At 37.1% G+C, this 22,322-nt stretch overlaps 1 protein-coding gene across 2 annotated transcripts in view; it reads right to left on the minus strand.

Annotated features, from left to right (window-relative positions):
• The window catches only part of LEKR1 (leucine, glutamate and lysine rich 1), a 163,910-nt gene that overhangs the window by 128,470 nt on the left and 13,118 nt on the right, over positions 1 to 22,322 (minus strand). For both annotated transcript variants that reach the window (XM_037126349.2, XM_037126350.2), the window contains exon 3: positions 17,175 to 17,389. In XM_037126349.2, coding sequence (XP_036982244.2) covers positions 17,175 to 17,389 — 215 coding nt within the window. The remainder of the gene's footprint in view (positions 1 to 17,174; positions 17,390 to 22,322) is intronic.

Below are 22,322 nucleotides of genomic sequence, written 5' to 3' on the forward strand. Positions count from 1 at the left end.
CCTGTGGAAAGGGACCTGCCTCACCATTGTTGGAGAGAGAGACAAGGGGCTGGCTGCCAAACAGAGCAGTGGGAGAAATGAGCTCGAGGCGGCATGATGGGAAGAGTCTTTGTACTCAATTAAAGATAATAGAGCATGATTAATTGCTTTTTTGGTATATGGGTAGGGGGAGTTTGTTTTAATTTACAGTTTCCTGCTATTCTACTTTACAACATGTAAAACAGACTGAATTTTTCAGGCAATAATAACAACAACAACCACAAATTATGTTCCGTTTTTATTTTTTAAATTTCTTAATAGATAAAATGACTCTATATTAGATCAACAATAGGATTAAAACTCATATGATTACATGAGTTATTGTTCCACTGTTTTCCCCTGAGCAATTACCAGGGGACATTCACCAGTACACCAATAAAGCAGAATGTACAAATTAATCATTCAAATATTTTTCAAAAGAGAATTCACAATTCAAAGCTACCATTCTGATGGCCACTCAAAATATCTAAAAAATAATCCATAATATTTATGAATAGATGTTACTAAATATGAACTCTTGTTCCTTGTTTTTATCAAAATCAATCTATTATTTACTAACATAACATTTATGAAAAAATGTTCTCTATGAAAATAAGTGTGGTTTTCTTTTACCTTTAACTCATGGTTAAAGGTAAACTATATGGTATGTGTCTTTTGAACATAAAGGGTCCTGAAGGGGAAAAAAACTTTTAACAAGTGTCTGTTAAACTCATCTACATAATTATTGACACACAAAATGTATAATTATTACAAACTAAAATTTTTTCCTTTTCCTCTGAGCCTTGATTATCTAAAAGCTAACATCACATTTACAATGCATCTCTTCCTTCCCAGCCTCATTGCCACACTGTCCCTCCAACTAGGGCAAGGAAAAGGTTACAAACCATTTTTCATGTCCCTCTCTCTCTCTCTGCTTCCCTCAGGCACAGCATCCTCAGGCATACTGCCTGCTGGCTGGCAGCAGGTGAGACGCATCCTTCCTCTTCTGAGAGCACATAATTACGAAACCCAGGAGTAAGCATACACAGTGACAAAAAGTCAATATAAAAACTCATGTCCGTTAATGGAAAAATGGAATATAAATTCTAAGAAATTATTATGATTCGATATTTTAAATTATATTTGAATGGTACACTTTCCAATGTGTCTTTGACATTCATCTGAAACCATGCAGAAGCAAACCATCTTTCACAGCTCCCTAAGCATTTATCTGCATACAAATATTAGAGGATTCAGCATGAGTGAGGTTGCCTGCTGAGAACAGAAACTGAAATGCCAGGAGGCATATTAAAAACCAGCGTAAATGATGCAATTCACGGCAGACAGCCATCTCCAGGCCTACATGCATTTATTGTTAATAGAAAACAGAGGTGGCAGCAAGAGATATACCATTTCATTTCTCCATTCCTGACATAGATATCATTTGTAACACAGAACAATACATAAGTCTGCATATCTTCCAGGAGGTATGTAAACATCCCTCTGTTATGTACAGCGGTAAAATCAAAATGAAATGTCATATGAAAACTTTGGCTTCAAAATTCAATTCATACATTTCAAACACTCAGTATATTAGCAAACACCTGCCACATACCCACCCCTGTGTGAGGTCCTATGGGTGATATAGGGAAAATAAAGACAGTTATTGTTCTCTAGGATTTTGACACATTAAAAGGCAAGACTTAACAACAAACACCAACAAAAACACAAAATAAGACAGTACATACTCAACTGTTAAATGGTTTGTATAAAATATAAATATTATATATCAAAAAGAGATATTATGAACTAGAGTAACAAGATAACATCATGAAAAAGAAGGATCTTAAAGAATCAAAAGAATCTAACCATAAAGGAAGAAATAAAATGGCTAGTTCAGTTTGACCAATGGGAAAAAACAACCTACAACCACGGTGAAGTGAGAATAGCCTCAGAGAGTTTTCTGTGAACTCAAATCTATATAAAAATTATTTGGGGTGATGAACACACGATACAATATACAGATGATATATTATAGAACTGTACATCTGAAACCTACATAATTTTATTAACCAATGTCACCCCAATAAATTCAATTAAAAAAGTAAAAAATGAATAAAAATAAGAATCAAGTCAAAGAAAAAATTGTTGCTGGGATGAATAAGTAAGATAATAAAAAAGGAAGCTCAACAGAAAAAAAGTTAAGTATGACCAACAAATTTTTTAACCATTAAATATTTTTGTCATTTATTGCTAAAAGGAAAGAATACAATAATTTGAAGAAATGCTTTAAATGTAATTTATCTGTTTGTGCTGACATTGTAATAGAGAAAAGAATACTCTGAGAAGAGAACAAAAGGTTTTACATGGGAAGGGGCACTACAAAGACACCGCAGCAGACGGAGGAGGAGGAGGACAGCCACGTAGGAAGTGACCGGAAGGAGATAGGAACACAGGATTGTTCAAACAATGTTTTAGGGAATATAGGTTCCTGGAAACCAGTACAGGCCTTTAGGATCCTTTTATCTGCCCACAAAAGCAGGGATTTCTCAATTATAAATTGCTTAAAAAAAAAAAAAAGAGGCAGTCCCATGCAAAACAATGCAATAAAAAAACCTTAGTTAAAAAATTACATACTTTTTTACATGTGTAAGTTATTTTCTTAAATAACAAATTAGTCATAAGCTCTAAGACAGTTCCAGTTTACATTCATTGTTCAAGAATAATTATCAGCAGTAGGAAAACATGAGCTGTAGTTTACAAATTGCTGGAGGTACACTGTGGACAACTTTGAGAGTAAAAAACTTCAGGGAAGTCAGTCATAGCATGGCCTCAACAATACTGGGAGATTTGTCTCAGAACTTGACTGAGTTCCCATAGTAAATATCGAAGAAAAATCTCCTTGAGATTGTAGCAGAGGAGGGGGAAAGAATTATACCAGAGCTTTTGCTCTTTTTTTTTAAAAAATCTTCTGGGTACCAGACATAATGGTGCCTTTGGTGGATGTACAGAAATATTTCTGCTTTAAAATGAGTCAACAGAAGTAACTCACATTCCAGCACATGCCTAATTTGATAGAGCTTTCATGCAAAGTCACTCTAACTGTGAGTGAGGCTGAGAAAGTGTCTGGCCTTTTCAGCATCTACAGGGAAAGTTTAGTTCTACTGCTTACAAGAATCACGGTAGAGCATGTCTCTAACACAGGAAGCCACCATATACTTTTCATATCTACTCATGTATTAATCAATTTCAACAAACATTTTGGAGCATCACCGTGTGCCAGAAACTGTTGCATGCTGGGGATAGATAAAGCAAAGAATCTGACTGGTTTTCATAGCTCTTACATTATAGCCACAGATGCAAACATTAAACAAATAATTCTAAGTATGAAGAGCACTAAAAAATGGAAAACAAAGGATGTAATGGAAGCCTTTCAAGAGTCAGAAAATACCTTCCAGGAGACCTGACATTAAAGCTTAGACCTCAAAAGGGAAGTAGAGAACAGATGGGGGAAGGGTCTTCAGTATAAGGTATTGAATCCCTTCAAAGGGTCAAGGTTGAGAGTACAGTACCTTTTAGGAAGTGAAAAAAAAAAGCCTAGGATGACTAGCACAAAGAGAGTGAGGATAACCAAGGGCCAGATATCATACAGAATCTCAAATCATAAAGGGAATTTTGGAGTATTCTAAGGACAATGCAAATCTATGGCAGATAAAGTGATGGAATGGAGTGATCATATATGTATTTTGACACAGTCACCTGAGTTGTATAGTAAAGAATGGATTAGAAATGGGCAACAGGTCATGTAGCATAGATATCCAAACAGAGAATGGACGGGGATGATGTTTGTATGGATTGAGAGACACGGACAGATTCAAAAGATATTCAGGGGAAGGTGATAAAATAGGAAGACTCAAGAATAATGCCCAGGATTGATGAAGGCATTGTAATTATAGTTTGTTTATAAGTAATTTATGTATTTTATTAAATTTACACAAATGTGTGTATATCTCTCAATATGATACATCTCACAAACCTATTTAATACTCAGAATAACCAACTGATGTAGGCATTATTATCATCCCTATTTTATAGTCCAGGAAACTGAGACAAAGAGTTTTTAGAAACTTGTCCAAGTCCATACCAGTTGTGGAGCCAGGATTCAAACTGAGACAGGCTGGTCGCAGAACCCAGACTTTCAACACTGCCTTACTGCTGCATAGTGACGAAGGGGATAACATCTCCCAAAGTTAAGAACACAGGAGTAGCGGGTATGAAAGGAGGATGACCAGTTCACCTTGGGGCACCACTGAAGCCTGTGATGCAGCCAGGTGGAGAGATATTGATTAGCCTGGAGGTCAGTGGATAAATGAGAAGGGGAAGTGGAAATTCACAAGCCTACAACACTAAGAGGGTAACTGAAGCCTTGGGATTGGGTAAGATCGACTGGAAACTGAAGAATGTAGAATGAAAAAAAAAAGAGAGCAATGAACAGTGCCGTGAGAGGCTCCAGCATTCACAGAGCAGGAAGACATGGGGAGACAAAGAAGTGATAATGAGAAGGAGCAGGCATCATGTGGGCCCACAGAAAACCAAAAGAATATGATACCACAGAAGTAAAAGATGAGTATTTGGGGTAGAAAATACTGTGTCAGTACTAGTAAGAAGTCAAGAAAAATAAAGAACAAGCATATTTTTTAGATTTAGTAACATGGAAGTAACTGGTAACATGAATTAGAACATTTTCTTTGAAAGGATGCTAAGGGAGCAGATTACGATGAGCCACAATGTGTGTGGAAGTGAGAAAACAAAGACAGTAAGTCCAGATAATTTATCTGATAAGTCTAGCACGAAGGGAGAGCTAAGGCAATAGCTGGAAGAAACCTTAGATTAAGTGAAGGTTTCATTTGTTTGTTTGGAGAGTCTAGAGGAAATGCTGTTACAAAGGAAGGAGTGTGTAGAGTAAGAGAAAGTAGAAATACTATAGAAAGAGGAATGACAGCATCAGGTTCCTAGAAGCTATAGCACCAGTACAAAGAGGTGGTTAGTTGGAGTTATGCATAACTAGGCTTTTCCAGGCTGATATGATAGAAAGGGCATCATATGATGAATAATGAGACAAGGGACTTTAAGATACTGTCAAAGGAATGGTTGAATCACAGACCGTGGGAACTAAGTTGGACTTAAAAAGAAAGTGATAACAGAGCAAGAAGGCAGAGGCGCCAACAGATTTCAGGCCTCAATGAAACTGATCAGGTCAGAAGGTGAGGAGTGGATGAACAAAGAACGGACGTCCAAATTAGCAATTTCAGATATGGAGTCACTTGACCAAAGGAAAAAATTTTTCATTCTCGCCACTTCTTTAGTTTACTTTAAAATCAGGCTAGTAATACTTGAAGAAGATTTCTCGCTGAGTTCTTTGCATTGTTTCCAACTGTTCCCTAACAGTTCTGTAAACTCAACCAACCTGCCTCTTACAAATACTGGGTGGTTTGTTTGCACGACTGGGTTTCTTCAGCCCAAGAAGACAAGAGCCAAGATCAGGTGTGCCCTGTCCTTTCAAACACAGGTCTCCTATGACAGTGTCTTCATGTCATCACTTGCCATATCCACATTTGGTTTCTTCAACTAATCCAAACAGTGACATTACAGGAAAGATAAAAATTTAAAAACTTAAGGCCTTGGCAAGGTAGCTCAATAGGTTAGAGTGTCATCCTGATACAGCAGGGCTGCGGGTTCAATCCCCAGTCAGGGCATATATAAGATTCAACCAACGAATAAATAAATAAGTGGAACAACAAATCTCTCTCTCACTCTTAAATGAATAAGAAAAAGGATTTAATAAGCTGTGTGAGCACTGCTGTTTAATCTTTTTGTTTGTTTAGCATCTATAAAATGGATATTACAGGAGCTGCTGATCATACCTCACTCAATGAGTTAATTCATTTCGCCACAATTTGAAACTGTTCCCATTTAGAAATATATAAATGACATATAAAGAATCTGAGAAGAAACCAAATTGCACACTTTTTTTAAGATGTAGTATTTCAAGCCTGCAACAAATTAAAATCTTCCTATTCCTGAGCTAAAATAAAATGATCTGACTTGTTTATTCAAGCCTGCAGGTAAATGAAGCAGAAAGAAGGAGGGTAGAGAGAAGAGGATGGGGAGAAAGCGAATAGAGAGGCAAGCTGGGGCTACGTTCTTTAGAACAGCTTTGCTGCCTTCTTGATGAACAGCAGCATGGAGCCCAGCATTAGAGAGGCAGCCATCTACTGCCCATTAACATTCACTTCACATACACCGATAGTACAGGTTCTCACTAATGTCTGACTGCCCTCCGAATTCTCTCTTGTAGATCTCTAGAGCTAAATCAGCCTGGCTCAAACAAATATATAAACAAATTAAATCAATAAAACCCACCTTCCCAACCCCCACTCCTTTCCTACTCCCATAAAAAGGCTAAGAGGACAGAAATGCCTATAGCTCAGGTGAAAGGAGTTGCAGGAAAGCTGCACTTACATGTTGGCCCTGGGGGCTGCCATATTTAGTTTCTGGAGTGTTTTCTCCCAACATCTCCTTCTCCCTTTTTTCCCCATGTGTTAATTTTATTATGTTCCTTTAAAACATCTCATGTCCTTTTGGGGAAAAAGGGTTATAATAAATAAAAAGTAACAAGTTCTAAATTCATGCTCTATAAAATCTCTATTCCACTGAGCAGAAAAACAGGGTATGGACCTAATCAAAGTTGGGCTCGGCATTGTAAAACCCCAATTAAATTGGAATTAATTATTGTGGTAGCACCGAGATCGGAACATTTCTTAGACCCAAGAATTTCCCTTGTGATGTTAGGCAATATTTAGAGATACCAAGGTAAGAGGGCAATATTTAGAGATCAAGGTAGGTGAAAACATGACGGTATCTATGGAGGGAAAATACCATATTAGCCTTAGTTAAGAAGCATGGAAAGGAGAACAAAAAGTGAGCATAATAACTGAATTCCTGCTGGGCACAGAGTAATGTGGATATCATTCTTGTAACTGCCTCTCTGACCATTTAATAGACGAAGTAACAAAAGTACCAAAAGATTATGAGACAAGGTCATGGGGTAGGTAACAGCAGAGCCTCCAGTATTTATACCATATCATACATCGCTTCCTTCTTTCATTCTTGTAATCCCCACTAGGGTTTAGTCCAATAAAAATTGTATTTTATGTTATAATAATAAATAACTAATTATAAGTAAGGAAAATTCAAGGGTAAAAGATAAATAGAAAGACTACTGAATGTCTGGGACTGAAACTCTTACAATGCTGATTTAAAACCATGGGGGGGGGAAGACCTCCTTTAAAAAGACAAAGCAGAAAAAAATGTACCTTATTTTGGTAGCCATGTTGCTACAGCGACAACATGATGATACACAGAGGGGCTTTCAAAGTTATACTGGTAATAAAAGATATACACGTGTACATAGGTCTATCAATGTTGCTGAATAAATATCAATCACCATAAACTTGCCAGGTCTTGTAACAAGGAAAATCATGTAAACATTATTTATTTCAATAGTAAAAACACCTGTCAACTTCTACTTTTTGCATGTGTCTACAGAGAAAAGGAATAGAGGAAAACAGTGTGCTTTACACCTAAGAACTGTGGTCTGGAATGTAATCCAGTGGTGGTGTGAAAAATGCAAAGATAATAGATAAAAGGATTTACTGGTCTTAGAACTATATGGTGTGAATAAAACTTGCTTAGGTTTCTAAAACTTTAAGTAGTGCATAACACAAATATCAATATTTATATATATTTAGACTAAGTAAAACACGATACGAACTTCTAGGTTTAATGTATTTGTTAACAACCCTGTGCCCATTGGAGGCATTTTTCAGTGGTCTGAAGAAGAATAAATGCTTTTCCAAATGGTAGTCGACATTTTCTCCTGCCTTCCCCATGTGCCCAATCACACTCACATGAATAACAGCTCTCATTTCATGGCAGAGATTCTCATTCTTCCACAAATGGGACAAATCACAATTTCAGAAGAGAGATGAGGGTCTGCAAAGTCCCCAGAGTTGAAATGATCCCCTAAGAAGTAAGCCCCTACCCCATAACTACATTTCTACATCAATTCTTTGTTCTTTGAAGTCCTGAATATCCAATATTCAGTTGTCCCAAACATTTTAACACGTATACCTCTCACACTGCTTCCATACCGCCCAGAGCACTGCAAAAGCAGAAAAAGCACAGCCTGGACAAAGACATGTACAGAGGGCAAGGTCTTCTACAAAGAGTCCATCATATATTTCTTTCCTGAGATGCTATTTTCCTCTTCTGAAGGAATTACAGTAAGCATGTGCATGCTATCTTCTGGAGGAAAATGTGATGGTCAAGTGAGACAGATCCTGCCAGTGTCCTCTTCCTTACAGTGGAACCTGATATTACTTCAGGAAGCGGCGAGCCAACGCCCTGCAGTCTGTTCCCCAGGCCCCCCAGCAGTTGTGGGGAAAGCTTTGGACTTCCTCCTACAGGCATTTCCCCTGACTGCTTCTCCCTTCCCATTCCTGCCTTCCGGTAGTGCACAAGCCCTCTTGGGATCTTGAGAAAAACCAGCATGAGGCTGAAGGTGCACTCCCTGAGAAATGTGGTGAGAGAGGAAGAGGCTGGATCCCTGGTGACATGGCTCAGCTGCCTATACCCCTTCTTCTTTCCAGAAACAAACAAACCCTTGTCTAGTTAGGCCTCTTTTTGCGGACTGTATTCCTGACTGATACAACTGGTCTACATGGGCAGTAAGTTTGCAGGTGAAGATAATGATTAACACAATTCACCTCGTTTGCTCCACCACCGTCTGCACTGGCCAGGTATGGCTATTTCCTCCAACTCTTCATTTATAAACTCTGAGAAAATTAAACTTTGTGTTAATTTTACCCCAAATTGAGTACTCAATGTCATTCTCCAAATCCTTAGTACCTCCCTATGCCCCTTCCAAAGGCTGACTGCTCTTCACTTGAGTCACATATGGCCCACCTGATTTGTGAAAACAGCTAACTATGACCATCAGAACTCGTAAGCCTGGCTCCGCATGGGCAGGTCTATCCTACTGCTGCTCAGATCTCGATGCACATTCCCAGTTTGGCATGAGCAGAAGAGAAGTCAAAGAGGAAATGTTTAGCAGCACATAGAGATGCACTGTATAACTGCTGACTTTTGTGAGCTACCTACTGACATCTATCAAAATTTAATCAATTATTTTTAAATGTTCTTATTCAAAGCAATATTTAATTTTCCAAAATTTAACCCAAGGTCACAACCAAAACAGAGTAGCCCCATTACTCCCAGGTCCTCACTCTTACAACTAAAAAATCCTGATCATAATGCAATACAAGCAAAGGAAGACTGAAAAATGGAAAGAAAGCAGATGGCCTCAGGATCTTGGAACCTGAAAACCATCACGGCAACGAGATCCCCGAGTTTCCTTATTGTCTCCCATATGTCTCAGACAGGGTGCTTCGGAAGTCTCCAACCTAGAACCACAATGCCATATTTTTTTTAAATCTCGAGAAAAAGTCTGATCTACATGGCTGATCACAGAAAAGGTGACTAAACAACAACAAAAAAATTACTGGTTGGCAATACCGTCTCCAGCCAAATATCAACTGTAAAAAAGTACCTCCCCATCCCACAGCTTCATCAGGGCTGCAGCTGAGCCAAGAGTCCATCTTCCACACCATACCACCCCTGCCCCACAGAAACAGGTGGTACACTCCAGTTCACTTGGCTAGTGTGTCAGTGGGGTGAGCTGGGAGCTAATTTTTCATTCTCTTGTTGCAGAAGCAAGATACGCTCCAATCCCCGACCAGGATAGGGTCAGCAAGGCCTCCACTATCTAGCGGGGAGTGAAGCCTCCACTCCAAGCCTGAACCAATGAGTCTAAACAAAGCAATACAAGTTGGTAGAAGTAAGTACTCTGCATTCCTTGTACTCCTGTCAGCGAGGCCCACTGGGGAACTAAACCTCCACACCCAACTGGCAGCAAAAAGGTCAAATGAAGCGGTGGACTAGCAGCATTCCGACTACCACTCCCCAACAATATCCTATGTGAGAGGGTCTCAGTAGAGAGCTTCCAGCCCCATCCTGCATCAGTGAGGAAGAATAAGGTGCTGTTAGATAAGGGAGTCAACACTCTGCTTCCCTGTATCTGGTACCAGAGGGACTAGCAGAGAGCTGAGCCTCAAGTCACAGCTGGCATCAACAAGGCAGAATTAAGTGGTGGGAGGCAGTGCTGGCTAGCACTCTCCCATTCCTTGGTGTCAGCCGGCCACAGACAGGAGCCAAGCTTCTGCTCCCACTCTGCTGCAACATGGCAGTGTGAGTCAGTCCTCTGATTCCCCACTTCCCTGGTGAAGGTGAGTTCAGCAGCAGGGAGCTGATCTTACATGCCCACGCAGAGACACAGAATAGTGTAAGTTGGCGAGGCACTTTCGCTGGAAAGGTGTGAATGGGGAGATAAGTGAACTTCACTCCACCAGTCTGATACAAGGCAGTGTGAGTTAAACTCCCACTTCAGCTGGACTAGTGTCAGGAGGACAGCAGGTTGCTGAACAAACACACCCATCTAGCTTTCTTGCTGTTATCTCAACAGAGGGAGTACCTGCTGAAAAGATGTTAAATAGGATCCAAAGTCTCACAGTATAACCATCAAAATAAACAGGATTCAATGGAAAAATCACTCACCAAGCCAGAACCAAGAAAATCATGACATTAATGAGAGAAGATAATCAACAGGCCCCACACTGAGATGAATCAGATGTTGGAATTATCGGACAATAATTTTAAGTCAGCCATTGCAAACATTCTTTTACAAGCAATTTAAATTTTTCTTGAAACAAGAGGAAATCTCAAAAACACTAAATTTACAAAAAAGAAACTATGTATCTGAAAAACAGAGTAACTAATAAAAACAAAAAATAAAAAACACCTCGCTGGGTGGGCTCAATAGCAGAGTACAATGAGAGAAAAGGAGAGAATCACTGAACTTTAGGATAGATCAACAGAATTCACCGAATCTGAACAGCAGGGAGAAAACAAACAGAAAAAAATAATGAACAGAGTCTCAGAGACCTGCGGGACAACAACAAAAGAGCTAACATTTATATGTTCCGAATCTGAGAAAGAAAGAGAGAGAGAGAAAGTAGGTCTAAATAACATTCAACGAGAAAATAGCTGAAAACTCCCTAAATATGGCAAGAAATATAAACCTAGAGCTTCAACAAGCTGTAGAAAAGATCTTATTCTATCCAAAAGGAATAAACCCAAAGAAATCCATGCCAAGACACATCATAATTAAACTGTGATGTTATATACCTGTATTGCAACAGCTACAGCAACCACTAAGAAACCTACATGCAAAGTGATATACTTAAAATCACTGTCAAGAAATCAGTGATTTTAAGATATAATCCTAAAAATGTTCAATTTTACCAAAATAAAGGTAAAAGAGACAGAGAAACAGAGGATGAGAACCAGAGGAAACTGAACCCAAACTATAAAACAGCCTACTTAACCCCAAAGTATCAATAATTACCTTAAAGTGAATGGTCCAAATACACCACTTAAAAAAGACTGGCTAAGTGGATTTTAAAAATCTATGATTCAACAATATGCTATCTACAAGACTCACTTCAAATTCAGTTGAGAGTAAAAGAATGGAAAAAATATACCATGTAAGCAGGGTTTTTTTTAAGCAGTAGTGGCTTTATTAATATCGGACAGACTTCAGAGCAAAGAAAAATAGTAGAGACAAAGAAGGACATTATACAATGATAAAGGGATCAATCCATCCAGAAGGCATAAAATCCTAAGTATGTTCACACCAAAAACAGAGCTACAAAATTTGTGAAGCAAAAAATATAGAACTCAAAGAGAAATAGAAAAATCCACAATGAGAGTTGGGGACTTTGGATACTCTACTCTTAGCAACTGATAGAACCATTAGACAGAAAATCAGTAAGGACCTAATTCAATTCAACAGCATCATTATCAATCAACTAATATAATTGACACCTATGGACTTCTTCATCACACAACAGCAGAATACACATTCTTTTCAACCTCACATGGAATAGTCACCAAGATAGACCACATTCTGGGCCATAATACACATCTTAACAAATTTCTAAAAATTAAAATTATACAATGTCTGTGCTCAGACCACAAAAAATTAAACTAGAAATCAAACAGAAAGCTGAAAAATTCCAAAGTACTTAGAGGTTAAACAACATACTTTTGAATAAAAGTGTCAAAGAAGAAATGGCAAGAGAAATTTTTAAAACTTTGAACCAAATGAAAATGAATTGAAATTTTCAACTTATTAGAACTTGTAGGATGCAGCAAAAGCAGTCTTAAAGGGAAATGTATAGCATTGAATATCAGAAAAAAGATAATAAAATCAATAATCTAAGCTTCCACCTTAGGAAACTAGAAAATGAAGAGTAAATTAAATCAAAGCAAACAAAGGAAAAGAAATAATATTAATTAGAACAGAAATCAATGAAATTAAAACAGGAAATCAATAGACAACAGTCTGGTGATTTCTTAAAAAACTATACATACCACATGATCCACTAATCATATCCTTTAGGATTTACCCAAAGGAGTTGAAAATGCATTATGAACACAAATAGTTGCACATGAATATTTATAACAGCTTTATTCATAATGGCCAAAACTTAGAAGCAACCAAGACGTGGTTCAGTAGGTGAATGAATAAACTGTGATACATTCAAACAATAAAATATTATTCAATGTTAAAAAGAAATGAGCCATCAAGCTATGAAAAGACATGGAGGAAACTCAACTGTACTCCCCCATGGAGGGCAGGGCAAAGGAAAGTTTACGGTTGTGAGTATACAAAACAGTTTATTCGTGTACGATTGTTTATTATAATATTTTCCATACAAACAACTATAAATCTATGTTTGCTCCACCCTATATGTTGTTTTTTCAACTTGCCTGAATCTAACACTAGGTTTGTGTTAACCAGTGTAAGTTTCTGTTGTTTGTAACCAAAAAAAAAAAAAAACAACTTGATATAGAACTCTGACCATTTGGTAATTTGGTAAAGGATATTAAAAATCAATACAAAAAAACATTAAAAGATAAGTAACCCTGAGACATATTACAACATATATAAATCCATTATAATGTTCATACTACATTAAAAACTCACATAAGTAAACAAAAATAAATAGTAGAAATTTGGACAACATATATAAAAAGGTAATTCATTAATAGAGGTAGAAATGTAAATGTCTATTGAACATGAAAAATGTTCAGTTTCATTAGCAATAAAACACAAATTAAATAATGAAGTAATATTTTCCACTTAAAAAAAGTGAAAATTTGACTTCCACCAAGATGGAGGCATAGGTGGAGACACCTTGTTTTCTCACACAACCAAGTTTAGACTCAACTAAATATTAGCAACAGAAAACACAACCAGAACACAGAAAATTGAACCTTTCAGGAGTCTGATAACAACAAATTCTTCAGACTGACCGGTAAGAGGGATGAAACCAGCAGCTGGCGGAGCGGGGTTGCACAGGAAAACTCAGTCAGACGGACTCAGGTACGTGGAACCCAGGCACAGGGTTGCAAGGGGTGGACCTAGTGAGCAACCTAGCGAGCGACCGCGGGGAACCAGCGAGGGAACAGTGGTTGCGCATTTGCGCGCAGATAGACCAGTGAGGGAGTGGGGGGTGAGACAGGTCCCAGCAGCAAGCGGCAGCAGAGGGCGCCGCCATTTCCCCGCTCTGACCCCGCCTCTACATACAGCGTCATAACCCAGTGACCTGAGTAGCCCTGCCCTGGTGAACCACCTAAGACTCTGCTCCTCACCCAGCGGCGCAAACCAGCAGAGGGGGTCACCATTTCCCTGCTCTGACCACGCCCCCACATTCAGCATCACAACCCAGTGACATGGGAGTCCAAGGCTCCGCTCCTCATACTTAACAGGCCTGAACAGACCAAAAATGGCTCAAGAAGATCTCAAAGTCCCAGAGCCTATAAATCTAAGCGATGAAGAAACATAAAATAACTAAATAAAATTAATTTAAAAAAAAAGAAACAGCAAAACTCTCAGACACACAGTTTAAAACACTGGTGATCAGGATGCTCACAGATCTGGTTGATTATAGCCACAAATTAGAGAAACATATGAAGGCAAAACTAATTGAAATGAATGGAATTGCACAGGAAACCAATAGCGATGAAAAGGAAACTGGGACTCGAATCAAAGGAGTGGACCAGAAGAAAGCAAATAATGGCCAAACAGAAAAGAGTGAAGAAGCAAGAATTCAAAAAAATGAGGAGAGTCTTAGGAACCTCCAGGACATCTTTAAACGCTCCAACATCCGAATTATAGGGGTACCAGAAGGGGGAAAGGAACAGCCACCAGTGGAAAACTTATTTGAACAAATAATGAAAGAGAATTTCCCCAATCTGGCAAAGGAAATAGATTTCCGGAAAATCCAGGAAGCTCAGAGAGTACCAAAGAAGGTGGACCCAACCAGGAACACACCAAGGCACATCATAATTACACTAGCCAAGATTAAAATGAAGGAGAGAATCCTAGAAGCAGCAAGAGATAAGGGGACAGTCACCTACAAAGGAGTTCCCATCATACTGTCAGTGGATTTCTCAAAAGAGACCCTACAGGCAAGAAGGGGCTGGAAAGAGGTATTCCAAGTCATGAAATCCAAAGACCTACAACCAAGATTGCTCTATCCAGCAAAGCTTTCACTTAGAATGGAAGGACAGATAAAGTGCTTCTCAGACAAGATCAAATTCAAGGAGTTCATCATCACCAAGTCCTTATTAGATGAAATGTTAAAGGGACTTATCTAAGAAAAAGAAGATAAAAAAAATGAACAGTGAAAGGACAGCAAACTCACAGTTATTAACAACCACACCTAAAACAAAAGCAAACTAAGAGGATAGCTAGATCAGGAGTGAACCATAGAAATGAAGATCACGTGGAAGGTTAGCAACAGGGGAGTGGGAGGAGGAGAAGGGGGGAGAAGGTACAGAAAATAAGTAGCATAGACAGTAGATAGAAAATAAATAGGGGGGAGGGTAAGAATAATAGGGGAAATAAAGAATCTAAAGAACTCGAGACGTGTTCATGAACTAAAGGGGGGAAGGTGGGGGAGGGGTGTGCAGGGTGGAGAGGAATGAAGGGGGGAAACAGAACAACTGTAATGGCATAATCAATAAAATAAAAAATATATTAAAAAATAATAATAAAAACTATACCTAATAATAAATATTAAAAATAATCTAAATGTTGAAAAGAGAAATGATTAAGTAGTTTTGGAGCACCCTTTGTAAGAAAATTATTGCAGCAGTTAAGAACAAGGTAGGCTTATATGCATTAACATGGAACAATTTTCAAAATATACAGTTAAGTAGCAAAAGTCATAAAGTGAAAAATTTAATAAATCAGTAATGTATTAAAAACTAGTCTGTTAAAAGATAAACACTTAAAAACTACATGTTTATATATATTACATATATTAAAAATGTAACTATAATAAAGGTAAAAATACAATATACACCAAACCATTAAAAGTGGTTTTATCTCCAGTAAGAAGAAAACAATCTACAGGATAAAAAGGGACTTTGTTGCCTTTTCATCTACATACTTCTTTTATTTCATGTGTTTATGTACTTACATAATTTCATATATTATTAAAGAAACTAAAGGGCAAATAACACCAAACAAAAAGATTCTCTGACAGGCAAAAACCCTCCAAATTTAAAATTTTAAACTGAATACTTCAAATTTTCCCTTTTTCCACTCAAACAGTGTGAAATACTTGATTATTTCGATTTGAAATTTTAAAAACTGTAACAGGGCCCTGGCTGGTGTAGCTCAGTGGATTGAGCGCAGGCCTGCGAACCAAAGGATCAAGGTTCAATTCCCAATCAGGGCACATGCCTGGGTTGCAGACCAGTTCCAGCAGGAGACACAAGAGAGGCAACCATACATTGATATTTCTCTCCCTCTCTCTCCTTTCCTTCCCCTCTAAACATAAATAAATAAATAAAATATGTTTTAAAAACTGTAACAAAATTTTCTTGGTAGAGAACTAAGAAATGTTAGACTCAATTGACACCGTAATTTTTTTTTTTAAGATTTTATTTATTTATCTTTAGAGGGGAAGGGAAGGAGAGAGGGAGAGAAACATCAATGACGCGGGACCTGCCTGCAACCCAAGTCTACAACGAAAGCGAAGGCCCGCAATCCACTGAGCTACACCAGCCAGGGCGACACCATAATTATTAAAATTTGTAATAAAATTTAGTATAAGTACTTAATAGTAAGAGATTTAAGAAAATTTCTGATCTGGTAAGGACACGGTGATATTCATTGTACTCATTAATTCAAATTCTACTAACTTCAACTGTTGGTATTTTAAATGGAAAAATATTCACTCATGGGTAAGGCCAAAAAACTTCAGCAAAAAAACCTCCTGTAGAAGTGTTTGTATAAGCTCAATGAAGTGTCTTTAAGAAGACTAAACTGTTGGTTAGATTTGCTAGCATTACAAACCCATTATTTAACTTTATTCCAATTTCAGTGACTTAGAATTTAAATGTTTAGGCATCCTTCGCAAACACGAGAACCTTATTCTTATAAATCTAAATATTCAACTTAACATTTAGATTTAAATCTAAATCTTAGATTTATAGATTTAGATTAGATTTATAAGATATAAGAAAACCTTACCTTACAAATCTAAATATTCAACTTAAATGTTAGGCATCAAAAACTACCAAAGTTCACCTGATTTTTGACGGACAAATCTTCCTAATGATAAAATTAAGATATCTGAGGAAAAACAAAACTTAACCTATTTCAAGTTTAAGTTACTGAATTAATTGCTTTCTAATTATTCAGAGAGTAAATATATGCATCAAAGAATGCTCAAATTATCATTAATAATTATACTTAGTAATTATTAATAAACTCAAATGTATTCAAATATAAATTATATCTGATACAGAGAGATTCTAGAAAAGCACTGAAAGTCTATTTATTTTCTGTACTTGCCTTTCAAACTAAATAAGTAACAGAAAAAAAACCACACTCTAACCTTTCTGTTTTGGAGTCACTGTCAATTTTGTACTGTTCGAAATCTTGGCTAAGAGCATGTAGTTTTTCTTGAAGTCTCTTTTCACGCTCTATACTTCCTTGATAAAATTTCATCTCTTTTTCCATTGCTTTCACTTTTTCTTCCATAGCTTTAAACTCATGGAGAATTAGATAGCTGACTCCACAGTACTTACAAACTTTTTCTTCAGGGGACATCTAGAAAATAGAATATACATTTACTGAGATATTTTTTTTTAAAGGCTGAACAATGAAGTTCAACTGAAGATGTTAAGTTCAAGATGTTATTGCAACCATGCTGGTCCAATGAAGTAAGTGTATACCGCACTATGTCATGGAGTAATAATTATGACATTGCTTATATCTGCATTAAATTGTTTAAATTGGCATGATCTTGACTCTGGCACAAAATCTTGGAATTAGAAAAGGATCTTTCAGAGTAATTATTTCTACATGGTATCTCTACGAAAGATTTACTCTTGAAATACTTTCTATAAAATCAAACTAAAAATGATGAAAACATCTTCACAATCTTTGTTTTAAGATGAGTTTTCCACGAAGTGGGAAGGAAGCACCGGCCTTTCACTCACCTGCACTGGGGTCCTGCAGACCCCTCTTGGCATTTTCAGAGCTTAGTTCCCTCATTTATAAAATCAGGGCATTGAGCCAAATGAACTCTAATTTCTGTTCAGTTTTAACATTCTATGATTTTTACAGAATTTAATATTCTATCATAAAACCACAAATAGCAAAAACCCTTTGAACCTAATCTCTTCTTCCTAAATTAGTTCTTTTCCCCTCAGGCAGTTATGGCTATACTCATTTTATAGATAAGGAAGAGGAAACTATTGAAGTTAAATAACCAGCTGGTAGGTAGAGAAGTTAGGATTAAACCCAGGTCTATTTAAAACCAATACCCATGCCTGTAACTGTATTTATCTGCAATGTGTATGTCAGCTAAATTCTCTTACTTTCTTCAGAAATAATGTTCACATATCTCTGGACAATTTGCGGCAGTAAAAAATAAAATTTTAGCAAAGTCAAGAGAGAGGTAATTAGTTTTTCTGTGTCAAGTACACAAATATTCCTCAGGTAGCCTCTACTTGTCTTACTGTTCACAAAGGAAAAGAGGCAGCTTCATTAAATATTTGCCCCGGGGCACTAAAATGAAAACAACTCAGGGTTTATTAGAGAAGCACTTACTCTTAACTTAACCTCCCTTAAGCCTGCAGAAATGGCTCCTGTAACTAAGAGTGAGACCACCACACTGTCTATCAATGCTCTTACACAAGAGTGGTAAAACTCAACTAGGAATACATTTTTATACAGTAAAACTTTACACACTTAAACTTCAATTACAAAAATTTCAAATGTTAGAATGGCTATGGTCAACAAGACAAGTAATAACAAGTGCTGGAGCGGTTGTGCAGCAAAAGGAACCCTCATTCACTGCTGGTGGGAAAGCAAAGAGGCAGAACCATTACAGAAAACAGTATAGAGACTTCTCAAAAAATTAAGAATACAGTTACCATATGACCCAGCAACCCATCTTTTGGGTATCTACCAGAAAAATTTGGAAACACTTCATTTGAGACAATTTTGTCAGACTATATTATAACAGCTGTCCTATCAGCATGCACTACAAAAAAAAATGAAAATTGGTGAATTTTTGAATAGCCATTTTAGTATTTTAGATGGATGAAAATATACATTTTTGGCATATTATGCTTTATTATTTCAAGAAAGGTAAAAACACAACTGAAATGCAAGAAAAGATCTGTGTATGGAGAAGGTGCTGTGACTGATCATGTCAAAAACAGTTCACAAAGTTTTGTGCTGGACAATGCTCTGTGGTCAGGCAGACCAGCTGAAGCTGACAGTGATCAAATTAAGACATTAATTGAGAACAATTAACACTATACCATGCAGGACAGAGCCAACATACTCAAAATATCCAAATCAATAAAGTTATTGGTAAAAAGGAAAAATGTGTCTTTTATTTTATAGGAAAAAACTAAACAGACTTTTTGGCCAACCCCCTATATACAATGGAATACTATTCAGCCAGTAGAACCAGAGGTATGGAAAGATGGAACAGGCTACCAGTGACCTGAGGGGAGTAGGCAGGGGGAGAATGGTGGAAAGAAGGGGAAGGGACTAGTCAAAGAACATGTATGAATGACTCATGGACATGGGCAATAGGATGGGGATGGATTGTGGGAGTGGGGTGTGGGCTGGGCAGAGTAGGGCAAAGGGGAGAAAATTGGGACACTGCAATAGAATAACAATTTAAAAAGGAAAAAATGAAATACTGCCATGTGCAGCAACATACATGGATCTCAGAACATCATGCTAAGCAAAGTGAGAAAAGGTTAAAAACCAAATGATTTCACTCTATGTGGTATATAAAATTGAAAGCAACAAACGGACAATAAGAAAAACAAACAAATAAAAACTCCTAGACACAGACAACAGTATGGTAGTTACCAGAGAGAAGGGAGCTGGGGGAGTAATAACGGTTAAAGGGGTTCGAATACAGGGTCCAGCAGAAGTAAGGCCTGCTTCAGTGTGCTTGGTCGGGTACTAACAGGGGTGTAACAATTTATAGTTTTAATTGAACATTTTGCCTAAAATGTCATATGGTATGCTTGAATGTGATATTGTTATATTACAGAATTACCTGGTTATGATTCTGTAATAAAATACTTTGTAATTTAAAAAAAAGGGGGACATTATTTGTGCCAGACCCCTGCATATGGTGATGAAGATGATTTGACTTAGAATGGTGGGCAAACAATGAAATATACAGATGATGGACCATAGAATTTACACTTGAAACCCACATAATCTTATTAACCAATGTCACCCCAATAAATTTAACTTTAAAAAATTTCAAATGCAGAACCAAAATATAATACTGTGGGAAATTAATTAATGACTACATCAATCATCCAACTGCCACTGATACTAAAACTATAGATTTATAAAACAAGAATTTTGACAGAAATCATAAAGGTAACCTGGCTCGAGCTCTGGATAGGTTCATTAAGTCTATTCCAACCTAGATAAGTTGTTGTCCAGACTCCACTTGAATACCCCAAATGAGGGAAAGCTACTTTGTAAAACAATCTGTGGCATCCTCGGATGCCTGGTTTTGTAAGGGAACTTTTTCCCACACTGACCCCAAATCTGCCTGCCTGGAACACCCACTGATCCTAGACCTCCTAGTAACCGAATCTTCTCATTTCCAGGTCAACACTTTCAACTCCTTCTGCTGTTTCTGATATGACATGATTTTGAATTTCTTCCTCATATTACAAATTTTCTCTGAACTTGTTTCTAGGTTCTACATGTATTTCAAAGTATGGTTGGTGCCCAGAATTGAATATCTCAGTGTGTCTGGTCTTACTAAAACAGAGTAAGAGAGTACTCAAACTTCCCTCATGCTAATATCTCATTAGTATTTAGTATCATTAGTACTATCTTCTAATGCAATCATTATAATAATCTCGTATTTTTAGAAATTATGTTGCTATTATTATCTTTTATGTTAAATAAATCCCCTATTTAAAAATATTGCACTGCAAAACCCTGTCTTACTATACTGAATATACCAATCCATTCCTTTCCTTTTTTATTTAATCTTTATTGTATTTTTTCCCATTACCATTCAGTCCCCTTATAACCCCCTCCTTCTAGTAATCACCAAACTGTTGTCCATGTCCATGAGTCCTTTTTCCTTTTTGCTCAATCCCTCCACCCCCCAACTTTCCCCTCTGTTAGTTGTCATCCTGCTCTCCATCTATGAGTCTGTCCTCATTTTCCTTGTTAGTTCAATTTTTTTATTAGATTCCACATATGAGTGAAATCATATAGTATTTGTCTCTGACTGGCTTATTTCACTTAGCATAATGTTCTTCAGGTCCATCCATCTGCAAAGGGTAAGATTTTCTTCTTTTTTATGGCCAAGTAGTATTCTATTGTGTAAATGTCCCTTAGTTGTTTTATCTGCTCATCTACTGGACACTTGGGCTGCTTCCATATCTTGGCAATTGTAAGTACTGCTGCAATGAACATACAGATGCTTATGATCTTTCAGATTAGTGTTTTGGGTTCCTTAGGATAAATTCCCAGAAGTGGGATCACTGGGTCAAAGCAAAGATGCATTTGTTTTTCATTGTTAATTTTTTAAAGTTATTTCCATACTGCTTTCCACAGTGGCTGCACCAGTCTGCATTTGCACCAACAGTGCAAACGGGTTTCCCTTTCTCCACATCCTCGCCAGCACTTGTTTGTTGATTTATTGATGGTAGCCATTCTGACATGCATAAGATAATATCTCATTGTGGTTTTAATTTGTATTTCTCTGATGATTAGTGATGTTGAGCATCTTTTCATATGTCTACTGGCCATCTGTATGTCCTCTTTAGAGAAGTGTCTATTCGGGTCCTTTGCCCATTTTTTACTTTTTTTTTTGGTGGTGAGTTTTGTAAGTTTTTTATAAATTTTGGATATTAACCCCTTTTCAGATGTATCAGTGAATATATTCTCCCATTCCATGGGTTGCCTTTTTATTTTATTGATGGTTTCCTTTACTGTGCAAAAACTTTGATGTTGTCCCATTCATTTACTTTTTTTCTTTTGTTTTCCTTGCACGGGGAGATAAAATATTGCTATGAGCAATGTCCGAGAGTTTGCTGGCTATGTTTCCTTCTACAGTTTTTATGATTTGGGGTCTAACATTTAAGTCTCTGATCCATTTTGAATTTACTCTTGTGTGTGATATAAGAAGGTGGTCTAATCTCAATTTCTTGCACATATGTGTCCAATTTTCCCCACACCATTTGTTGAATAAACTATCTTTAGCCCATTTTATGTGCTTACTTTCTCTGTGGAATATTAATTGACTATCTAGGTATGGCTTTATTTCTGAGCTCTTTATTCTGTTCCATTGATCTGTGTCTGTTTTTATGCCAGTACCAGGCTGTTTTGATTATGATGGCCTTGTAGTGTAGTTTGATGTATTGCTTACTCCAACTTTGTTCTTCTTTCTCAGGATTTCTGTTGCTATGCAGGACCTTTGGTAGTTCCATATAAATTTTTGAAATATTTGCTCTAGTTCTGTAAAATA

This window comes from Artibeus jamaicensis, unplaced genomic scaffold, assembly GCF_021234435.1.
Source record: "Artibeus jamaicensis isolate MK-2021 breed Jamaican fruit bat unplaced genomic scaffold, CSHL_Jam_final scaffold_474, whole genome shotgun sequence".
Classification (NCBI taxonomy): domain Eukaryota; kingdom Metazoa; phylum Chordata; class Mammalia; order Chiroptera; family Phyllostomidae; genus Artibeus; species Artibeus jamaicensis.